Genomic DNA, 16,380 nt, shown 5'->3' on the forward strand with positions numbered 1-16,380 from the left:
CGGGGCTCGCTCTCTCTCTTTCTGTGCATGGGGTTGGCCTAGATGTGTTGTCTCTCTTTGACTTTCATCGATTTTTTTTTTTTTTTGGTTTAAATAAACAATTTCATTGCCTGTTTCCAATCTTTGCTGAGCAAGAGTTTTGTGGGAGAGGAATTAAAGGCCTGTTCCCTATAGACATCTGTCCCAAATATAGGCTGGGATGAGTTTAGTGATTAAAGCAAATAAATGCCCGGGCTATTAATTGAAGTAGTTCAGTTACCTATATTTTTGTAGCCACCAGTTGGTATGTCTTGTAACAGAGCTGTGGTGAGGAGGGTAGTATCACGTGAAAAGCTGAGATTAATACATACCCTTTGTACCTCTGTGCATTATGCAGGTGCCACTCCTTTACCTTTCTGAGAAGAGACTTCATCTCCAAAGACCAGGCTGCTGGGTAGCTAGGATGGACCTTGTGGAAGGTCTGAAGGATCTCATTAGCTGGTGTACTGGATCTCATCACATATGGTCTCTGAAAAGAGGAGAGGAGACAATATGTCACAGACAACTTGTTATTCATAGTCATGCACTGCCTGGAGGAGTTTCTCTGATAAAGTATGTGCCTTAAAGTTCATTCCACAGTTGGCCCTCTATTCTCTCTCTTCCTCTTCTCCTTGTGCTCACCTTCTGTGAACCCATTTCCTGCACTCACAGGGACAAATGACAGAGGGAAGAAAGGATAAGGGACTATTCTCAAAACACAACCTAAACTCTTGGCCCTTCAGTGTGAGAGGGCTCTCTGTGGGTCAGAAAACAAGGGAAAGCCTGCTGAGAGTTCTTCTCGCCAGTCCTCCACCCTCTGGACTTCGTCTGGGACAGAGAGACTTCTTTCACTTAAGCCGAAGAATGGGACCATAACAAGACACAGCTAGAACAGGCTGGTTGGAGATGGACAATCTCACCTGTTCCCTTTTCTCCTAGATTGGTTCTTTACAGAAGAGCAAATATATAAATGGGTGAAGAGAAACAGGAAAGATGAAAGAGAAATGGGAGTGACGTGCTACCCGGTCAGATGCCTCCTTTTTATAACAGGCTCTTTTAGATGCTGATATCCATTATATTCCAATTCTGCACCATACAAGGCACACATAAGGTGTCAGATAACCATTAATATATTCTTTTGGAGTCAGATGTTCAGAAAGCAGGAATTGGCTCATGTATTACAATATATCTGCATTCTTTTGGAGATTAACCATGAGGTCTCCAGGTTCCCATTCTAGGGTTTGAGAAGAGTTGTTTAATTTAGAAACAAAACAAAGGCCGGAGGTGGAGAAATTAAGTGACAGGGATTTGATTTGTGGTTCTGAGATGCTGAGCTGCCTGGATCTCTACCTGCAACAAGTGATCAGGCCCAACAGGGAAGACCGGGTCTGGATAATACTAAGCTTTCCATTTTCAACAGCCAAATTAGTCTGCACATCCAACAGGCCAGTTTTTAAAATCCTGATACAGGTTTATGCTGTATAGATATAGGTGCCAGTCAGAGAAAGAAGTAGAAGAAAGTCCTTAGAAGACAGAGTTATGAAGTTGTCTGAGAGGTGGTGAGGGTGGTGTATAGAGAGAGGAGTGAAAGAAAGTTTAGGAGATGGTTTTACTTGTATGTCGCAGATTAAACAACATCCCAAAACTTTGTCATTCTGAGTAATTTCTGGGTGTGAAGGCGTGTAAGTGTGTGCTCTGCAATCGTTTTCTGAATGAGTGGAGGTTAAAAGTACTTTAAAATCACAGGACACAGCTTTGAGGAAAGAGAGAGGACAAAACATACTTTAGAAGGGTTAAAGCAAGGTTTTGAGGTTGAAGCTTGAGGGAGATGTTTTAGTGGGAGTAAGATGCAACTCTGAGGTCAGAAAGTGGACAGAATGCAAGTTCTTATGTAGTGTACCTTTCCATAGTGTTAGTGAGAAAGGTGAGAGGGAGAGCAATGACATGTCTAAAAAGAGAAATTGATTTCAAGAAACACTTCATGACAGCTCCGGATCAGTTTCAGGTGTTCTGGGTCAGTGTATACAGAGGTTACTGTAGTTTGTGTTATCATCGTCCTGAAATATGAGAGGAAATTCTGCAGCTGCAGTCTGAGCTGAGTCCAAAATGAACAGACTGCTGTTGGATCCTGGACTCGGCCAGATACGGCAAGGAGATGGAGTGAAAACATTATATCTTGTGTTTATTTCCATGACATCAGAATTAAACTTCTCCAGATGGGACCAGGACAAAATTAAATAAATAATATTTAAAAAAATCAATTCCAATTACATGGCTCTTGAAATAACTCAGATTCTATTTTCTCATTCTCCTGCAGCGATTCGTCTCACACCGTGACTAAACATTTAAACATATTCCCCGGTACGGGCAGTTTGAATGTAAAATTCAATTATAGCTTCACTCCCCCATTTGTTTTGCGAAGCCTGAGGACTTGCTTTATGTCTGCTTTTCTTCTGACAGGACTTTTCCAGCACACGCTTATAGATGTCATATGTATTATTCACTGCAGTAAAGTGTGCAGGCCATGCTGACGTGAGTTGAGATGTGAGCATGTGGTGATGGTACTCCATGTGTGTCTGAGTTACCTGTCCTCTCAGTAGCTCATATGCTGTGATGCCCAGTGACCACCAGTCGACAGAGAAGGAGTAGCCAGGGTGGGACCCCTCGAAGGTCTGAAAAAGCTCAGGAGCTGATAAAAAGAAAGATATTGTACAACAAAATTAAATAAGTGTGGTGTGTGAAGACACATACCTTTCCTAGTAGTTGAACTTTTTTGGTGTTTGTGTTAGAGCCCAGAGGCCGATACAAGGTAACTGCAAATAAATTGCTATCAAGGTTTCAAACATTCGACGAATGACAATTAAAAAAGAAAAGAATAGATGGAAGACATAACCTTCAATCAAGTTATGTTAGTGTTATCGTTGCATAGTTTGTCCATCAGAGGGCACCCCTGTTGGCAACACACATGATTGGAAGCCAAAAACCCACCACAAGACACAGCAATCAGCTGAAATAATCAGCTGTACTTTTGTTCAAAGTACTATATATAACAATTAAAAAAGTTTTTTTTTAAACTGAATTATGTGATGTTATCTTGGTGTCTCATGACTACACATTACAAATGTTAGAGATAATTTATTTATGTTATGTGTTTCTGAAGAAAAAAAAATTTATTGGCAATATATTGGAGTATATCGGATTTTAATATCCTCAAATATCAAATTTGGTATCTGTCTTTAAAATCCCATATATGTCGGGCTATAGCTTGTGTATTTTGATCCCTCTTTCTTGTTTTTAGGGACATTTTGATATATTTTGATTAATTGTGCAGCCCTCCTGTAAAAGTTGTTTATACATGTAAGTACTTCTGAACTGCAAGAAACTGACAGCAGGCGTTAAAGAAGAGCTTGAGCCATTACCGCCCAGTTTTTACATGTAACTATTGAGTTTTTGTTGTTGGTCTGGAATGAAAAAAACATAAATTCCATTCTTTTTGCCAAAGGCAAATTTTTATTATTGGGATTTTAGAGCCAATTTAGCGTTATAATGTCTTTGCAATAATTATACAATAACATGTTTTCTGGGTGGGACAAGCTATCAAAACCATTAATTTGGTTATTTGCTTGTTTCCCCCTTCTGTGAAAGTGAATAATCGTTCAGCTGTACTCACACACACAGACACCCTCCTCTCCAGTTTGCTCTGCTCTCTTGCGGAGGGGGAAAAAGTGTAGCTCATCTAGTGAAGTCTCTGAAAGAGGGGAGGGGGGTTCTTCTTTCCAGAGTACCCCTGAATAATCTATTACACCACAGAGTATTCACCTGAACTCTAGTCACACATGGTTACAAGATCATTCTCCTTCGTGAGCACGCAAGGATAAAAACACACACATACACACACTCATTTCCACACACAAACGTTGTGCTCCCCTTGAAATCCTGTTACTACTGTTGTTACTATCTGATCTCTCAGAAGCTGAATACACATTGACCTGATCACTACTGTACTTAAGAGTCATGAGGAGGACGACTGCAGTGGTGGTGAAAAGGATAAATGTACGTTTCTAAAGGCAGTATTACGTTCTTTAAAATGTTAAACACTACTCAGGTTTCAAATGCATCAAAATCAAGCAAATAAGCCTAAAGAATATACTACATATACTTTTTTATTTGGACACAAAGAAGACACACAATGAGGGAATGCGCCTCCATATTATGTTTATCAGATGTAGTATTTGTAACTTCAAATGCTTCCTAAACAGAATTTATGCATTAAGCTCCATAATATTTCCACCTTAATTCTGTATAATTAAACAAAGGGCTTAAGTTTATTTATAAATAGCCGCCACTTAGTTTTAGCTGCATCTTGTTCATGTCACAGCTAATGTTGACCAAAGCCAAACTCAGTGAACTTGGCTTTACGGGCTTAAGGGGGCGACATATTTTATGCTCAATTGTTGCACTGCACAAGAGCATGTGTTCCTCAATCCATATAATTCATTCCCTCATCAATAATATAATAATATGATTCATTGAGTTTTTGAAACCTACTCTAGACATGTAGGACATGTAAGAATTACAGCCTGAATCTCAGAGTGAGGAGGTTTTCTCTATTCGTTCTATGTGCTGGGTGTTGGCACTTGTCTTCTCACATCAAGTGATGAATCAACAAGAATGTAGAGAGACAAACTGCCTTCTAAACAGAAAAGGGCGGATGCTTCCTCCAGTGAAAGCTGGGCTCACCAACGTTAGTCTCTAACATCCCTTTGGTATCCTTGGGAAAATGGATTAGCAAACATAAGCATGCTTTGTGGAATTTATATAAGTTATGTTCTATGATTTATGTAAAGTAAAGATCATGGTTTCTAACTGATTCCTCTAGCTTTAGTTTGATGTCCCCAGTGTTAAAGTTTCCTTGTGAATCCTTGGTCAGTGATGTAGTTTCTTACCCATGTACGGCTTCGTTCCAGCAATGGACGTTGCTTTTAGGTCTTCTTTTACAATGGCTGCAATGTTGAAGTCTGTTAGATGGACGTGCCCTGTAGAAAAGAGAGATTATATTACCTCAAAGTGACACACACAATGTTTCTAATACACATTTACAGTATATCACTTGTGTGAATCCTATAAATCCTAAGGTGGCACAGAGCTGTACAATCGCAGAGAGTCATTGTCTACAGTAACTGTGTTTCCCCTTTAAAGTTTAAGCTTTTTCTTTTGGAATTAAATTTAACCACAGCTTACACATAGCAGGTATCCTACTTTGTATGCTGCTTATGTGAGTGTTAGATGTGCAGAAACGAGAATCAAAGGAATTTTAATGTACAACATAATACATTGAAATGATGCCTTTTCCTTTATGCATACTTACGATCGTAATGCTCTTACACTAATATTATGAAAAAGGCATTATATGCAAATTAACTGCGGCTTTGTTGATGGAGTAAAATGTGTGTCATGATATTGTGAATGAGCTGAGACTGTCCAGAGTATTTTGCTGGCAGCCTCAGTTATTTCAAAGTCAAACCATTGACCTGTGACTTTGCCATGCACTGTGAGCACCCACTAATGAGTTGAATATGTATGTGTGTGTGTGTGTGTGTGTGTGTGTGTGTGTTTCTCATATTGAGAGAGAGAGCAAGGCGGAGCAGGAGAGTTTTTGCCGCAGAGTGATTGTTCGCATGAACGGCTGTCCTCAGTAACCCCACAAACACACGTACAGTAAGACCAGAGACAAAAGCTGCATTGCCATACACATTCTGTTTTGGTTTTGATTTTTAAAGGCAGAATTCTTTATTACACACACAAACAGATAACTGTGTGTGAATATAAAGCAGACAGGAGGAGCTGGCCAGTTAAAGTGTTTCTTTACACAAGGACACTGAGCCTTAGTGATAACAGAAGTACACAAAAAATATCGTCCTCTTTTTCACACCCTGTTTTCTACCTCCATCATTTTTTTGTCACTCTGCATTATCACACCTTTTGTTTTTTTGTACCTTTCTATTCCACCCTCTTCTCCATTTTGCCTCCCATATCTTCCTCTTCTATGTTTTTTTTCCTGCTACTTTTATACTCACACACTGTTTTCAAAGCTGTGATGGTATGAGTGTAGATGTGTTGGGATGCACAGGGAGGATATCAGGTGATGCTTTACCGATATTAAAGGGTTGTTAATGCAGTCTGATGTCTGTGACAAAAGGCACAGCTGGACTGAAATGTCCGTTTAAACATTAACTGGAGCTTGAGTAAGAGTAGTGCTTCTTTTGTGTTTTCATATTTAATGATACCTCCTGTCTCTGTCACATGCTCATCTCCCCCTTTTTTTCTTTTCTGACATCATCTCTCTACCTTTAACGCTCTATAGAGCACCAAAGTCTGTGGTGTGCAATAGTAGAGGCTTTAGTTTTTTCAGTGGTAGGGCAGATATGGTGGTGAACAGTCAGTCAAAGAGAGATTAAGAGATGAACCATGGCACAGTTTCCAAATCTGTATTATGGAAAATGTACAGTGGGTTGCATTTGGGTAACAGAACTCTGTCACCAGAGTGGCGTCTGTGAAAGTTAATCCAAAGTGGATCCCTGAGAGAGAGAGAAAAAAAGTAGCTTATTCGGGGCATAGTGCTTTTATTTTAGTAACATACTAATATACTGTAACATTGCCGACTGTAGAGTAGCAGGAGTCTGCTTGTTGCAGAGACAGTGAGGAAGCTTATCAGCCTTTGTGGCTGATTTGTGATTAGGGTCACCAATCATCCTAGGCCACATGTCTTTGGGCAGTGGGAGGAAGCCGGAGCACCCGGAGAGAACCCACGCAGACGCGGGGAGAACATGCAAACTCCACACAGAAAGGCCGGGGTTTTAATTTTCAGGTCGTTCAGTCATTTTTTTCATGCCCTGTTCCTATTATTGTTTAGCATTTTGGCACGTTGTGGTGTAAAAAAATATATATTTTTAAGAGAAATATTTTTTTTTTACTCTTGCAATACTTTTCATATTATTTTTTATTCCTTAATTAAATTTCCTTGTTGCATTTGATGCTATTGCACTATTTATGAGATGGCCACTTGACTCACTCTGATCATGCGTGTGCACTAAATGAAGAGAATACACATCAAATTTGAATTTGTTAAAATAAAATATGTAGTTCAGAGTGGTTCCCTTAAATTAAGTAAAATCTCTTGCTTTTAAAACTAAAATCAGTATGTGAGATAAACCCGTTTTTGTGTCCAGTCAAACTGTTCCCTGCCTGCGAGGGTTGCAATGTGTGGTCGCTGAACAATGGTTTAGCAGGTTTCCTGGTGGCTTAGTTATCTAACATGTTCAACTGGGATTACCTCCACAACTGTCGGGGTTTGACCCTTGGGTTATATCATGCTGCTGCATAGCTCTTCTATTTTTAATGTCTCTTTGCTTACCGTTACTACAAAACACCCCCGCCACTAATGACAACTACGTGACACATACTGTACATACACAAATGAGTTTAGTAAAGGTGCCATCCTGGATCTATTTTGTGGCCTATTTTAAGTACACTTCTACATGAACTTATTTATTCATATTTGCTTTATGCAACACAACTCACACAACACTGGCACAGTCAAAGATCAGCACTTGAAACTCTCTATACTATATACTGTATATAATATACTATAACTCCAAAGCCTTTTACCAAGTCAGAGTCCCTACATACCCTCAAATCCATATCAATGCATTTATCAGTCTATGCAGTTAGTTCTAAATGTTTTAACCCACTGGCATGTGTCTACTTTTCTGCGTTAACGCACCAGGGGTGCCAGTGCAGGGGGCCCCAGCAAATAATACAGTATAGTTCAACCTGGCTTAATGTTTGCTTGCATCAGCAAATTAAACATCACACAGTAAGGTCTGTGTTGTCCAATCAAATGCATTGTAGTATGAACCCCATATATTTACCTTTCCATTTTTGTAGCAAAGATACAATTATTGCAGCAGGGAATTGTCCAGAAGTACAAGGAAAAATCCTTGTAATATAATAAACCACTGCGCAGTGTTTTGGTGTCTGATAGGACTTGAGACTTAAAGATCTTTCACTCAAGCTGCCAGATCATTTTGAATTGTCTCACTGGGACCTGATGCATCATGCCCTCAGCAACACAGCCCCTTGCAATTTTGTAATGCAGGACTGCTTTTGGTCTAACTGCCTACTTAGGCAGAAGGTAGACACGAGATCTGCATACTGTACTGATAGCTACCACCAAATGTAATTTAATAGAGCAACTGTCACAGTTTGCCTCTCAGTCCCTTCCCGCAGCCTCCTCCTCAGTCCTATGCATTACCCTCTCTTTCTGTCCCTGTCCGAGCCCCTGCTCTATTCTCTCAGGCCATGTTCTTTCCTTCAACTCCCCCGACCTGCCATCCTCGAGCAAACATATGCCCCGGAGCTTCTTTGGGAGAGGTGCGGGAAGCTGTGGTTTCCCTCACAACATGCCTGCTTTAGTAGCATGTGTGTGTTCTCACAGTGGATAACCTAGACAACGGTCCTCTTGGAGCTTCTCTCAGCATCACGGGGCTACGCAGTTACAACAAAGTGGCATCGCATGTGCATGACTAAATAGTTTTTCTCTAGGCAGCTCCCAGAGGAACAAAGGAGGAAGGGGTCAATTGCAGCTTTCAAAAATGACCTGGTGTGCAGAAGCAAACACCCTGTCCCCCCCCTTCTGATACGTCATGTTGTTTTAGACTTTAGTGGTGATGTAAACTACAGGTCACCAGAGAACAACAGAGTGTGGGTAGGATGCATGAGGAGGAGAGAAGTAAGTTTAAAAGGACACATACACATTCAGTACAGTGAGAGTGTTTGTTATGCTTTGGAAATCAGGCTGAGGTTGACAAAGCTGTCTCCTTTCTCCTCCCTCTTTATCTCTTTTCTTCCCATATCTCCGTCTCTCTCTGCCTACCCTGTTTTTCTTCTTCTGACAAATCTTTCTTTCCAGAAATGTTTGCTCATCACTTTCGTCCTTCTTGTCTTGTCCTTGTGGCTTTTCCCGTTTGTCTCACAATTTTTTTTAGTTTCTCTCTCTCTCTCTCTCTCTCTCGCCCTCCCCTGTCTCTCTCTCTCTCTGTCTTTCTTTGTCTGCTTCTAGTTTGTAGCGACAGCAGGGCTGCCATCCCACATATCTCCTCAGGTCCCCTAAGCAGCTGCCCAGTGCCCTCTGAGATCTCAGGACTTGTGTGTGTGTGTTTTTGTCTGTATACCAAAAATATACACTTTTAGTCTCGGGCTAATATAGTTAGCAAAGCCATATGCCACACGTGACTGAAACAATATCTTGTTCAACATGACATTACTCCCATGCATAAAGCCAGGTCCATAAAGAAATTGCTTTCCCAGTTCAGTGGCTTGCACAGAGCCCTGACCTCAACCTCATCCAACGCCTTTGGGATGATCCGGAACGCCGACTGCGAGCCAGGCCTCATCACCTGGCCGACTTCACTCACGCTTGTTGTTGAATGGGAGCAAGTCCCTGCAGCATATTACCACATGCTTTTTTCCTAAAGGTGTAATGTTCATAATGTTGTAATACTTTGGCCATGCAGTGTACACGTGCATGCTGTAACATCCCATCTTAGGATGTCTGTGTTCCTCTAGGATGGATAATAACAAGAAGCATGTTATTATTCCTCTTGATTAACATATTGAAGAAATTTACAGTCTCTCTTTACGTAGCCTTCATTTACAGTAGTTCCCCTCCCCCTGACAGACACACTGCTCTCTCTGTCTCTTTTGTCATTGTATGCGCGTGCACGTGTGTATGTCTATCTGTGTGAAACTGAAACTGACAATAAAGCCTATGATGAGACTTAATCAATCATTCAGAACAGGATTTCCCCTCACAGCAGAGAGGACGCAAGATGAATAACTGCCTGTCCTCCACACTTTTATCACATCACTCCATCTTATTTCATCCCATCATTCAGAAAGGAAAAGCACCATGTAAATGTCACAGTGCTTCACCTGAAAATAAAAATGCACTTGTGCAATCCTTCTCTATGTTGCATTTGTTAAAGTAAGTTGTATTTTCCTCCTGTATGATGCAAGGCCTATGTAGGCAACGGCTGTGAAACCAGCCTTTCAACTTTGATCTGTGCAGCAGTCATCCCAGAAGTTGGAGGTTTGGTAAAATCCTTAGTCAGAAGCAGTTAACTAGCCGTGTGAGTCAAGTTATAACCATATGTAAAGAACTACAAAACCTAATTAAATCTTATTGTACAGTTTCTGTACTCCATCCCCTCACATCCATATGAATTAATAAAATAGAATTAGAGAAGGGATCTTACCATGTTCATCCAGTAGTATGTTGTCAGGTTTGATGTCTCTGGAAGGGAAAACACAAACACAGTTCAGGGGGATTAGTATGAGTTTAATGTCTTTATGTGCAGTGAGTATAATCAGGATCAGATTGTATTTGCATGTAATTTCTGTGCAAATATTTAAATTTCAAATTTGCAGCGTTGTTTGAGAACAAGCAATCGTGGGATTTGCAGATCTGGCCCAATGTAGAGAGACAGAGTCTTTAGTAATACTTAAATCAAATATGCAAAGTATGAAAACAAAAATGCCAGTTTAGTATAATTTGTTATTACCTTAAACACCTGAGTATTCTTGATATGTATCAAGCTTAAGCCTTGCTAAGCAGCCCAGTGTTGTTTGGGGTGTGTGTGTGGATATAACTGTGTGAGTTTGTACCAAGTACCACAACGATAATGGACAGCTGGTCAACACTGGCTTCCACACTGCTCTCTTTTGTTCACTATAACTCTAAATCACTGCTTTTAAAAATCTTTCTGCTTAAAAGGTACGCAAAAGTCAACATTTACTTATGACTCAAAACAGATTATACTGTTTAGTATGAGGCTACATCACAATGCTGTGTCTGTGGGCGTGAAACCATAAGATTGGTTATTTGTTGAACAACCAACCAACAGTGTGACTTTGACACTGGAGACCAGGCTTTGCAGCTCCATTAGTTAGAGGTAGGAGATGCAATGTTTTAATTGCCTTCACTTAAGCATGACTTCATCAAAGGGGAGACAGATCATAAAACACACAGAAGCTGTTTATTAACACTTTGAATGAAGTGACAAACAACCTGGTTAGTTTGGTATGAGACCTTGTTGGAATGTCATGCATCCTGTGTCAAGCTATTATATTCAAATTAGACAAGGATATAACTTTTGACTTTCAATAATAGTGAACCCATTGGACTAGTCAGAGGAATTATTTAACACAGTACCAAAATGTTTCGAAATCAGATCAGTGGACATCACTTAACTTTAGTCACCACCAGCCTCGTCACATCATCACACATTTGGTTCCATGAGATACACTGTTAAAAATGTGCTTTAAAATAGTTATCTTCAAGGTCCTTGATTTTGGTTTGTTGCAACATCTTTAGTAATAAGTACACACGGCTTTCGCTTTTCAGCACTGCACTTCCCACAGTTTACCTGTAAATAAAACAGTGTGGGTGGTACTCTGCTGTCTTGTTTACTGATGATGACGTTTGAGTTTCGTAGGTGGCCCTCTCCTCTTTGTCTGTCCTGCCAGGGAGGTTGCATTGCTCATATTAATTACCCAGTTCTTCTGAACAAACCACTTCTTCTGCTGCTGACGTCTTAAAACAAAACACTTCCTGTGTGCCAGAGAAATACCCTACAACTGCGTGCACAGGTCACCAAATGTAAAAGCTAGGGGAATATACAGTAGGCTGACTCACTATTGTGTTGAATCATTTTGCGTCAGTGAATGATAAAAATGGACATATAGTAATGCATATTGAAACTTTAAAATGGCACTCTGTTGCACCACTGTGAACCAGGAGTGTGAAAAAAATGGCTATCTAATACTTTTGAAGGGGAAGAAGGCACAGCAGGTTAAGCTGTGGGAGTAGCTGAGACACCTGAGAAGAGGAACAGGTGTAGAATGAGGCTCTTATTAAAGTCACTGCTTCTGCTCATTTCTCATGATCCTTTAGTTCTTTTTTTTTTTCAGTTTTTCCTCCCATTTTTCAACAAGCAGATGTTTGTTTTTCTGCACTTATTGTTTACACTTTTCTTTGACACCACATAAATCCAAATCACATCCAGAAGCAACACAGTTACTCCAAATTGTTCTGGTAACCAAATCTGTTCTTGGAAACAGAAAGCTACCTGTTACACTAAAAGATGTATTGGATCTGGTGTTAAGCTACTATACAGAGATTATGAGGAAAATAAATTACATAAAACACTACACAGGAAAAGTTATACTTACGTATTGTTGGGTACAGTGAATACTGGCTGTGTATGCTCCCGTTCTTGCAATTTTATGCTTTGAAAGAAATGTCATTGATTTGCTTTCCTTTTTCCATAGAAAAGAGTTCCTTTACTGACACTTAGCTGATCAACGTCAGTTTTAGCCAACACACTATGTTTTTAATGCACTATATTTTTGCTGACAAGAGTGACATTTATCATTTTACCTACTTGTGTTTTTTTGTTGTTCTGATTTCATTCTGTACATTTGTTGATAAATGCTCTCCTTTCCAAATCACCCTTTATTCTTGTTAAATGAATGCACCACCATTGAATATTCTTCAATGTACTGGAGCCATATAAAGTGAAGTAGTAGAGAGAAGAATACATTTTACCAACAGATTTCAGAGCAACACAGACTGTGGATTCCCAAATTGATTCACAGTGGCATAAAGGCACCAGTTACAATACCAAGGTTCCTGACTGACAGCCAGCCACATCAAAGAGCTCAGTCCTGAATGACGTCCCTCCTGGCCATTTATTCTATTTAAAAGCAACACTATTCTTCTCATTTTCACTGATCTTTATCTGTCCTTGACACTGTCAACTGTCTTTTTCTGTCCTATCCTGACGTTGTATGTGCCCATCAGACTATTCCCGAATATTTTATTTTTTGCGTTTAACCTTTTTGGTTCCCACCACTGCCCCGTGACACAAACACATGTCATGCACAACAACGCACACTTAAAGTGTTGGACAGCGTCAGATTGTGATAATTACCTTCCTCTCCTAAGACATGTTTTTTCATGCCCATTTCCCCTGTGTAGCTGCAGATTTAAAGAGTGGAAGGGCACAGTGAGTCCTCTGCTTCTCTCTACTCTCTCGTCTCTGGAACGTATCCCCATAGCTCTCAAAATGCTTAAACTGGAAAGATGATATTCAATACTCAGCGCCCTTCTCAAATGTTGCATTTGTTCTTGAAATGCAACAATTACCACATCCCTGGAATTGACCAACATTATAGAATGAAGACATTTGAGAAGTACCTATTGTGTATGCATTTTCACGGATGGTGAAGTCAACATGCTATTCCTAAACATTCACAAGTGTTTGTTTTTAATGATTTGATTTGCAGTCAAGTTAGCAGGGGATTTCATTCAGTGAGTTCACATGAATGACTCCTGTGACAGTAGAAGCAGCAAAAGGACAATGGGACATTCAAGAGGACATTCGAACCATAATAGTATGGAGACTGTAGCACACTGTAATACACACACACACCATCTTTGTGGCAGTCTCTGCTGGCAGCCAATGCACTGTGCATCCTCAGTGTTAGTCAGCGAGTGTCTCCTCTAATTGAGTCAACTGCCCTGTAGGAACCCAGCAGTATTTATCATATCAAAGACCATGCTGACCTGTATTTTGTGTGCGCCTGTGTGTGCGCATATGGGCATTTCTGTGGCACACTCACGGAGACAACCTGTTGCATGGAGCTCAGCTCTTGGGTGCTTTGGCAGATCGAATGGCGTGGGCTCAGGTGGGGGTGAGAAAGGTCGACCATGTAAGCCTTAATTAGCTGACATTTGCCTCAAAGGCTGGAACTAGGGGAGAGAGGAGGGGCGTCTGCCGCTGCTTAAAAAGCAGGCTCTGAGTGAGAACAAGGATGCCTTTTCAATAGCTAAAGGCCATGCTGCCATTGTGAAGCCACAGGACAAGGACGAGATGAGACAACTGGCTCAAGAGATAAAGCAAAGAAGCAAGGCTCATTAGAAGGTGGCGCATGGTAAAAGCCAAGCTGTTTAGAGGATGATCATGGCCATGGCTCACCTGTTCCTAGCAAATGGAGCAACTTAACACCTGTTTATGTTTGAAAACGCTCCCTTCCTTCTTTCTCAGATGTGTCTATGACAAAGCATGTCATTTTCTTCTGTAATCTTTATTCAAACTTTCATATATTCTAGATTCATTACACAGAAAGTGAAATACGCCAAGACTTTTTTGGTTTTAATCTTGATGATTACGGCTTACAGCTCATGGAAATCAAAACTCCAGTATCTCAAAACTATTTGAATTTTAGAATGAAGAATTTGCAAAACACCTAGTTTTTCTGAGCCTTTAATCTCTGGTTCTGGTGCTAACAATGCACTTTTCCATGATATTGAAATTTTTTGAGATGCACCTGTATTACTCCAAATGCTCCACAAGTAAGAGGTGCGATCTTTGTACAGCTTTCAAAATAAACATGGTTTTTACATAAATCATTTTGAGTCTGACCAAAAGTAAACACAGTAAACGAGCTGTCTGAAACAGCCATTATGGCTCACTGCATACAAATATCCACAACCGAGGCAACTTATGTGTGATATGTGATGCTGATCCCAGCTTCTCAGTTGGGTTCAGTTTAATGACGCATGAATTAAATTCTATTTTCCTTTCATAGAAGCTGACCTAAAAATAATTAAGTTTTTCTATCAAAAAAAAAGTCATAATGAAATGTAGGTCAGACAGCTCTGTTATGACGATGTCTAGGGAAAGAGCAGCGCTAATATTCACAGAATGTTTTTTTTTTCCTTGACTCAGCTAGAGTCTTGTAATGTTTCAGTCATGTTGTTGATCCATTGCTGCTTTTTTGAATCACCATCACAGCTACAGGAAGGCTATGATTTTGAGTTTTAGTTATTAAAAAACACTAGAAACCTAACCATAGTGAGGAATTCCATTGATATAATTAAATGTTTCTCCATGCACTGTGTATTGCATTTAGTGACGTGTGAAGTTTTTAAATGAACTCATCTGTATGACATACCATCCATTTTTTTATAGTAAAAGAGGAGAATGTACTCTCACTTGTCACCTGCATATTTTAGTTTCTCCTGTGTTTATTAGCCTGGAAAACCACTATGCTCCGTTTATTAGCGCTGAGGAACAGATGGGTCTTTTGCAGCTCCGGTCACACCAGCGCTGTGTGACTGTTTGACTGCTTGCCTAACTGACACCTCAACCATCTGCAAGCGTTTACCACTTTGAACTGGATGCTTTCAGAGATGGCACAACAAAAAGGCGTATGAGATGAAAGAGTTACACTATTCTATCAGATGAAATGTGATGGGGGGGGGGGGGGGGGGGGGGGGGGTGTTGGGAAATACTTAGAATAGTTTGTGACTGTGTGTACGCCTGGATATGATTTGAATTACTTCTAGCTCCTAAGCTCAGATCCTACAACATTCACTAAACTACGAGGTAGCAATTTGTAATCATCAAGCATTCTTTGTCAGTGCTGTAGTACACAAAATTGTAGCTCTTTTAGGTGAACACTATCCTGTCAGATTTTCCGATTTTTTTTTCATCTGAGATTAAAAAGTGAAGAAAACATTATGATAATCAAATGTGTTTTACATATGAATTGGCAGCTGTGTATGAATCACTTGGCCATGAAAATTAGGTTGGGGAAACAGAAGAAGGTAGGGAAGGAGATCTAAAGTAGTCGTATAAAATATATGAAAAACCGAAAGAGGCTGAAAAGGTAAAAAGGATGAATTGAGAGAAATAGTTTGGGATGTACAGGCCAGAGTGGGAGCAAGGAGGTGGTGAACTGAGCACTAATTCAGATAGCTTTACATTACATAGTACTGTTTTGTAAGAATAAATTGAGAAACTGGAGAGCCAATGAGACAACTTGGACTGGCCAGAGAAAGAGGGGATGAGATCTAGTGAGCTACGGGTTAAATCAAGACAGAGGAGCAGAGAGTACAAAGAAGAAATTGAGCAAGTAGGGTAAAATGATTGAAGTGAGCCATTGGAGAAGGGAAGGATGGAGGAAAAAATTTGGGGCTCTTCTGAGTGAGGAGTGAGACGAAAGACCAGGAGAGCTCAGTGCAAGCTGATCCCCTCGGCTTTTCTCTCGGTTGACTGGCCCTACAAGCTATTACCAGGATCTAATGGCCTCATTACAGCCTGCTATCAGAGGCAGAGGGGTAACTGAACCCTGTACCTGGTCATATGATACTGCACTGATACTGGAGCGTGCAAGCACACCTGAGAATGGAGGCTTGTACACACACACACCACACACACACCACACACACACACA

At 40.3% G+C, this 16,380-nt stretch overlaps 1 protein-coding gene across 1 annotated transcript in view; it reads right to left on the reverse strand.

Moving 5' to 3' along the window:
* stk32a (serine/threonine kinase 32A) overlaps positions 1 to 16,380 on the reverse strand; it is a 70,025-nt gene that overhangs the window by 19,427 nt on the left and 34,218 nt on the right. Inside the window, exons 6-9 of the mRNA XM_038709493.1 lie at positions 10,335 to 10,372; positions 4,965 to 5,054; positions 2,604 to 2,707; positions 392 to 508 (exon numbers count right to left, since the gene is read on the reverse strand). Coding sequence (XP_038565421.1) covers positions 392 to 508; positions 2,604 to 2,707; positions 4,965 to 5,054; positions 10,335 to 10,372 — 349 coding nt within the window. The remainder of the gene's footprint in view (positions 1 to 391; positions 509 to 2,603; positions 2,708 to 4,964; positions 5,055 to 10,334; positions 10,373 to 16,380) is intronic.

Source organism: Micropterus salmoides, unplaced genomic scaffold (genome assembly GCF_014851395.1).
Source record: "Micropterus salmoides isolate LMB-PRFRI ecotype aquatic unplaced genomic scaffold, ASM1485139v1 Ms_hic_scaffold_9, whole genome shotgun sequence".
NCBI lineage: Eukaryota > Metazoa > Chordata > Actinopteri > Centrarchiformes > Centrarchidae > Micropterus > Micropterus salmoides.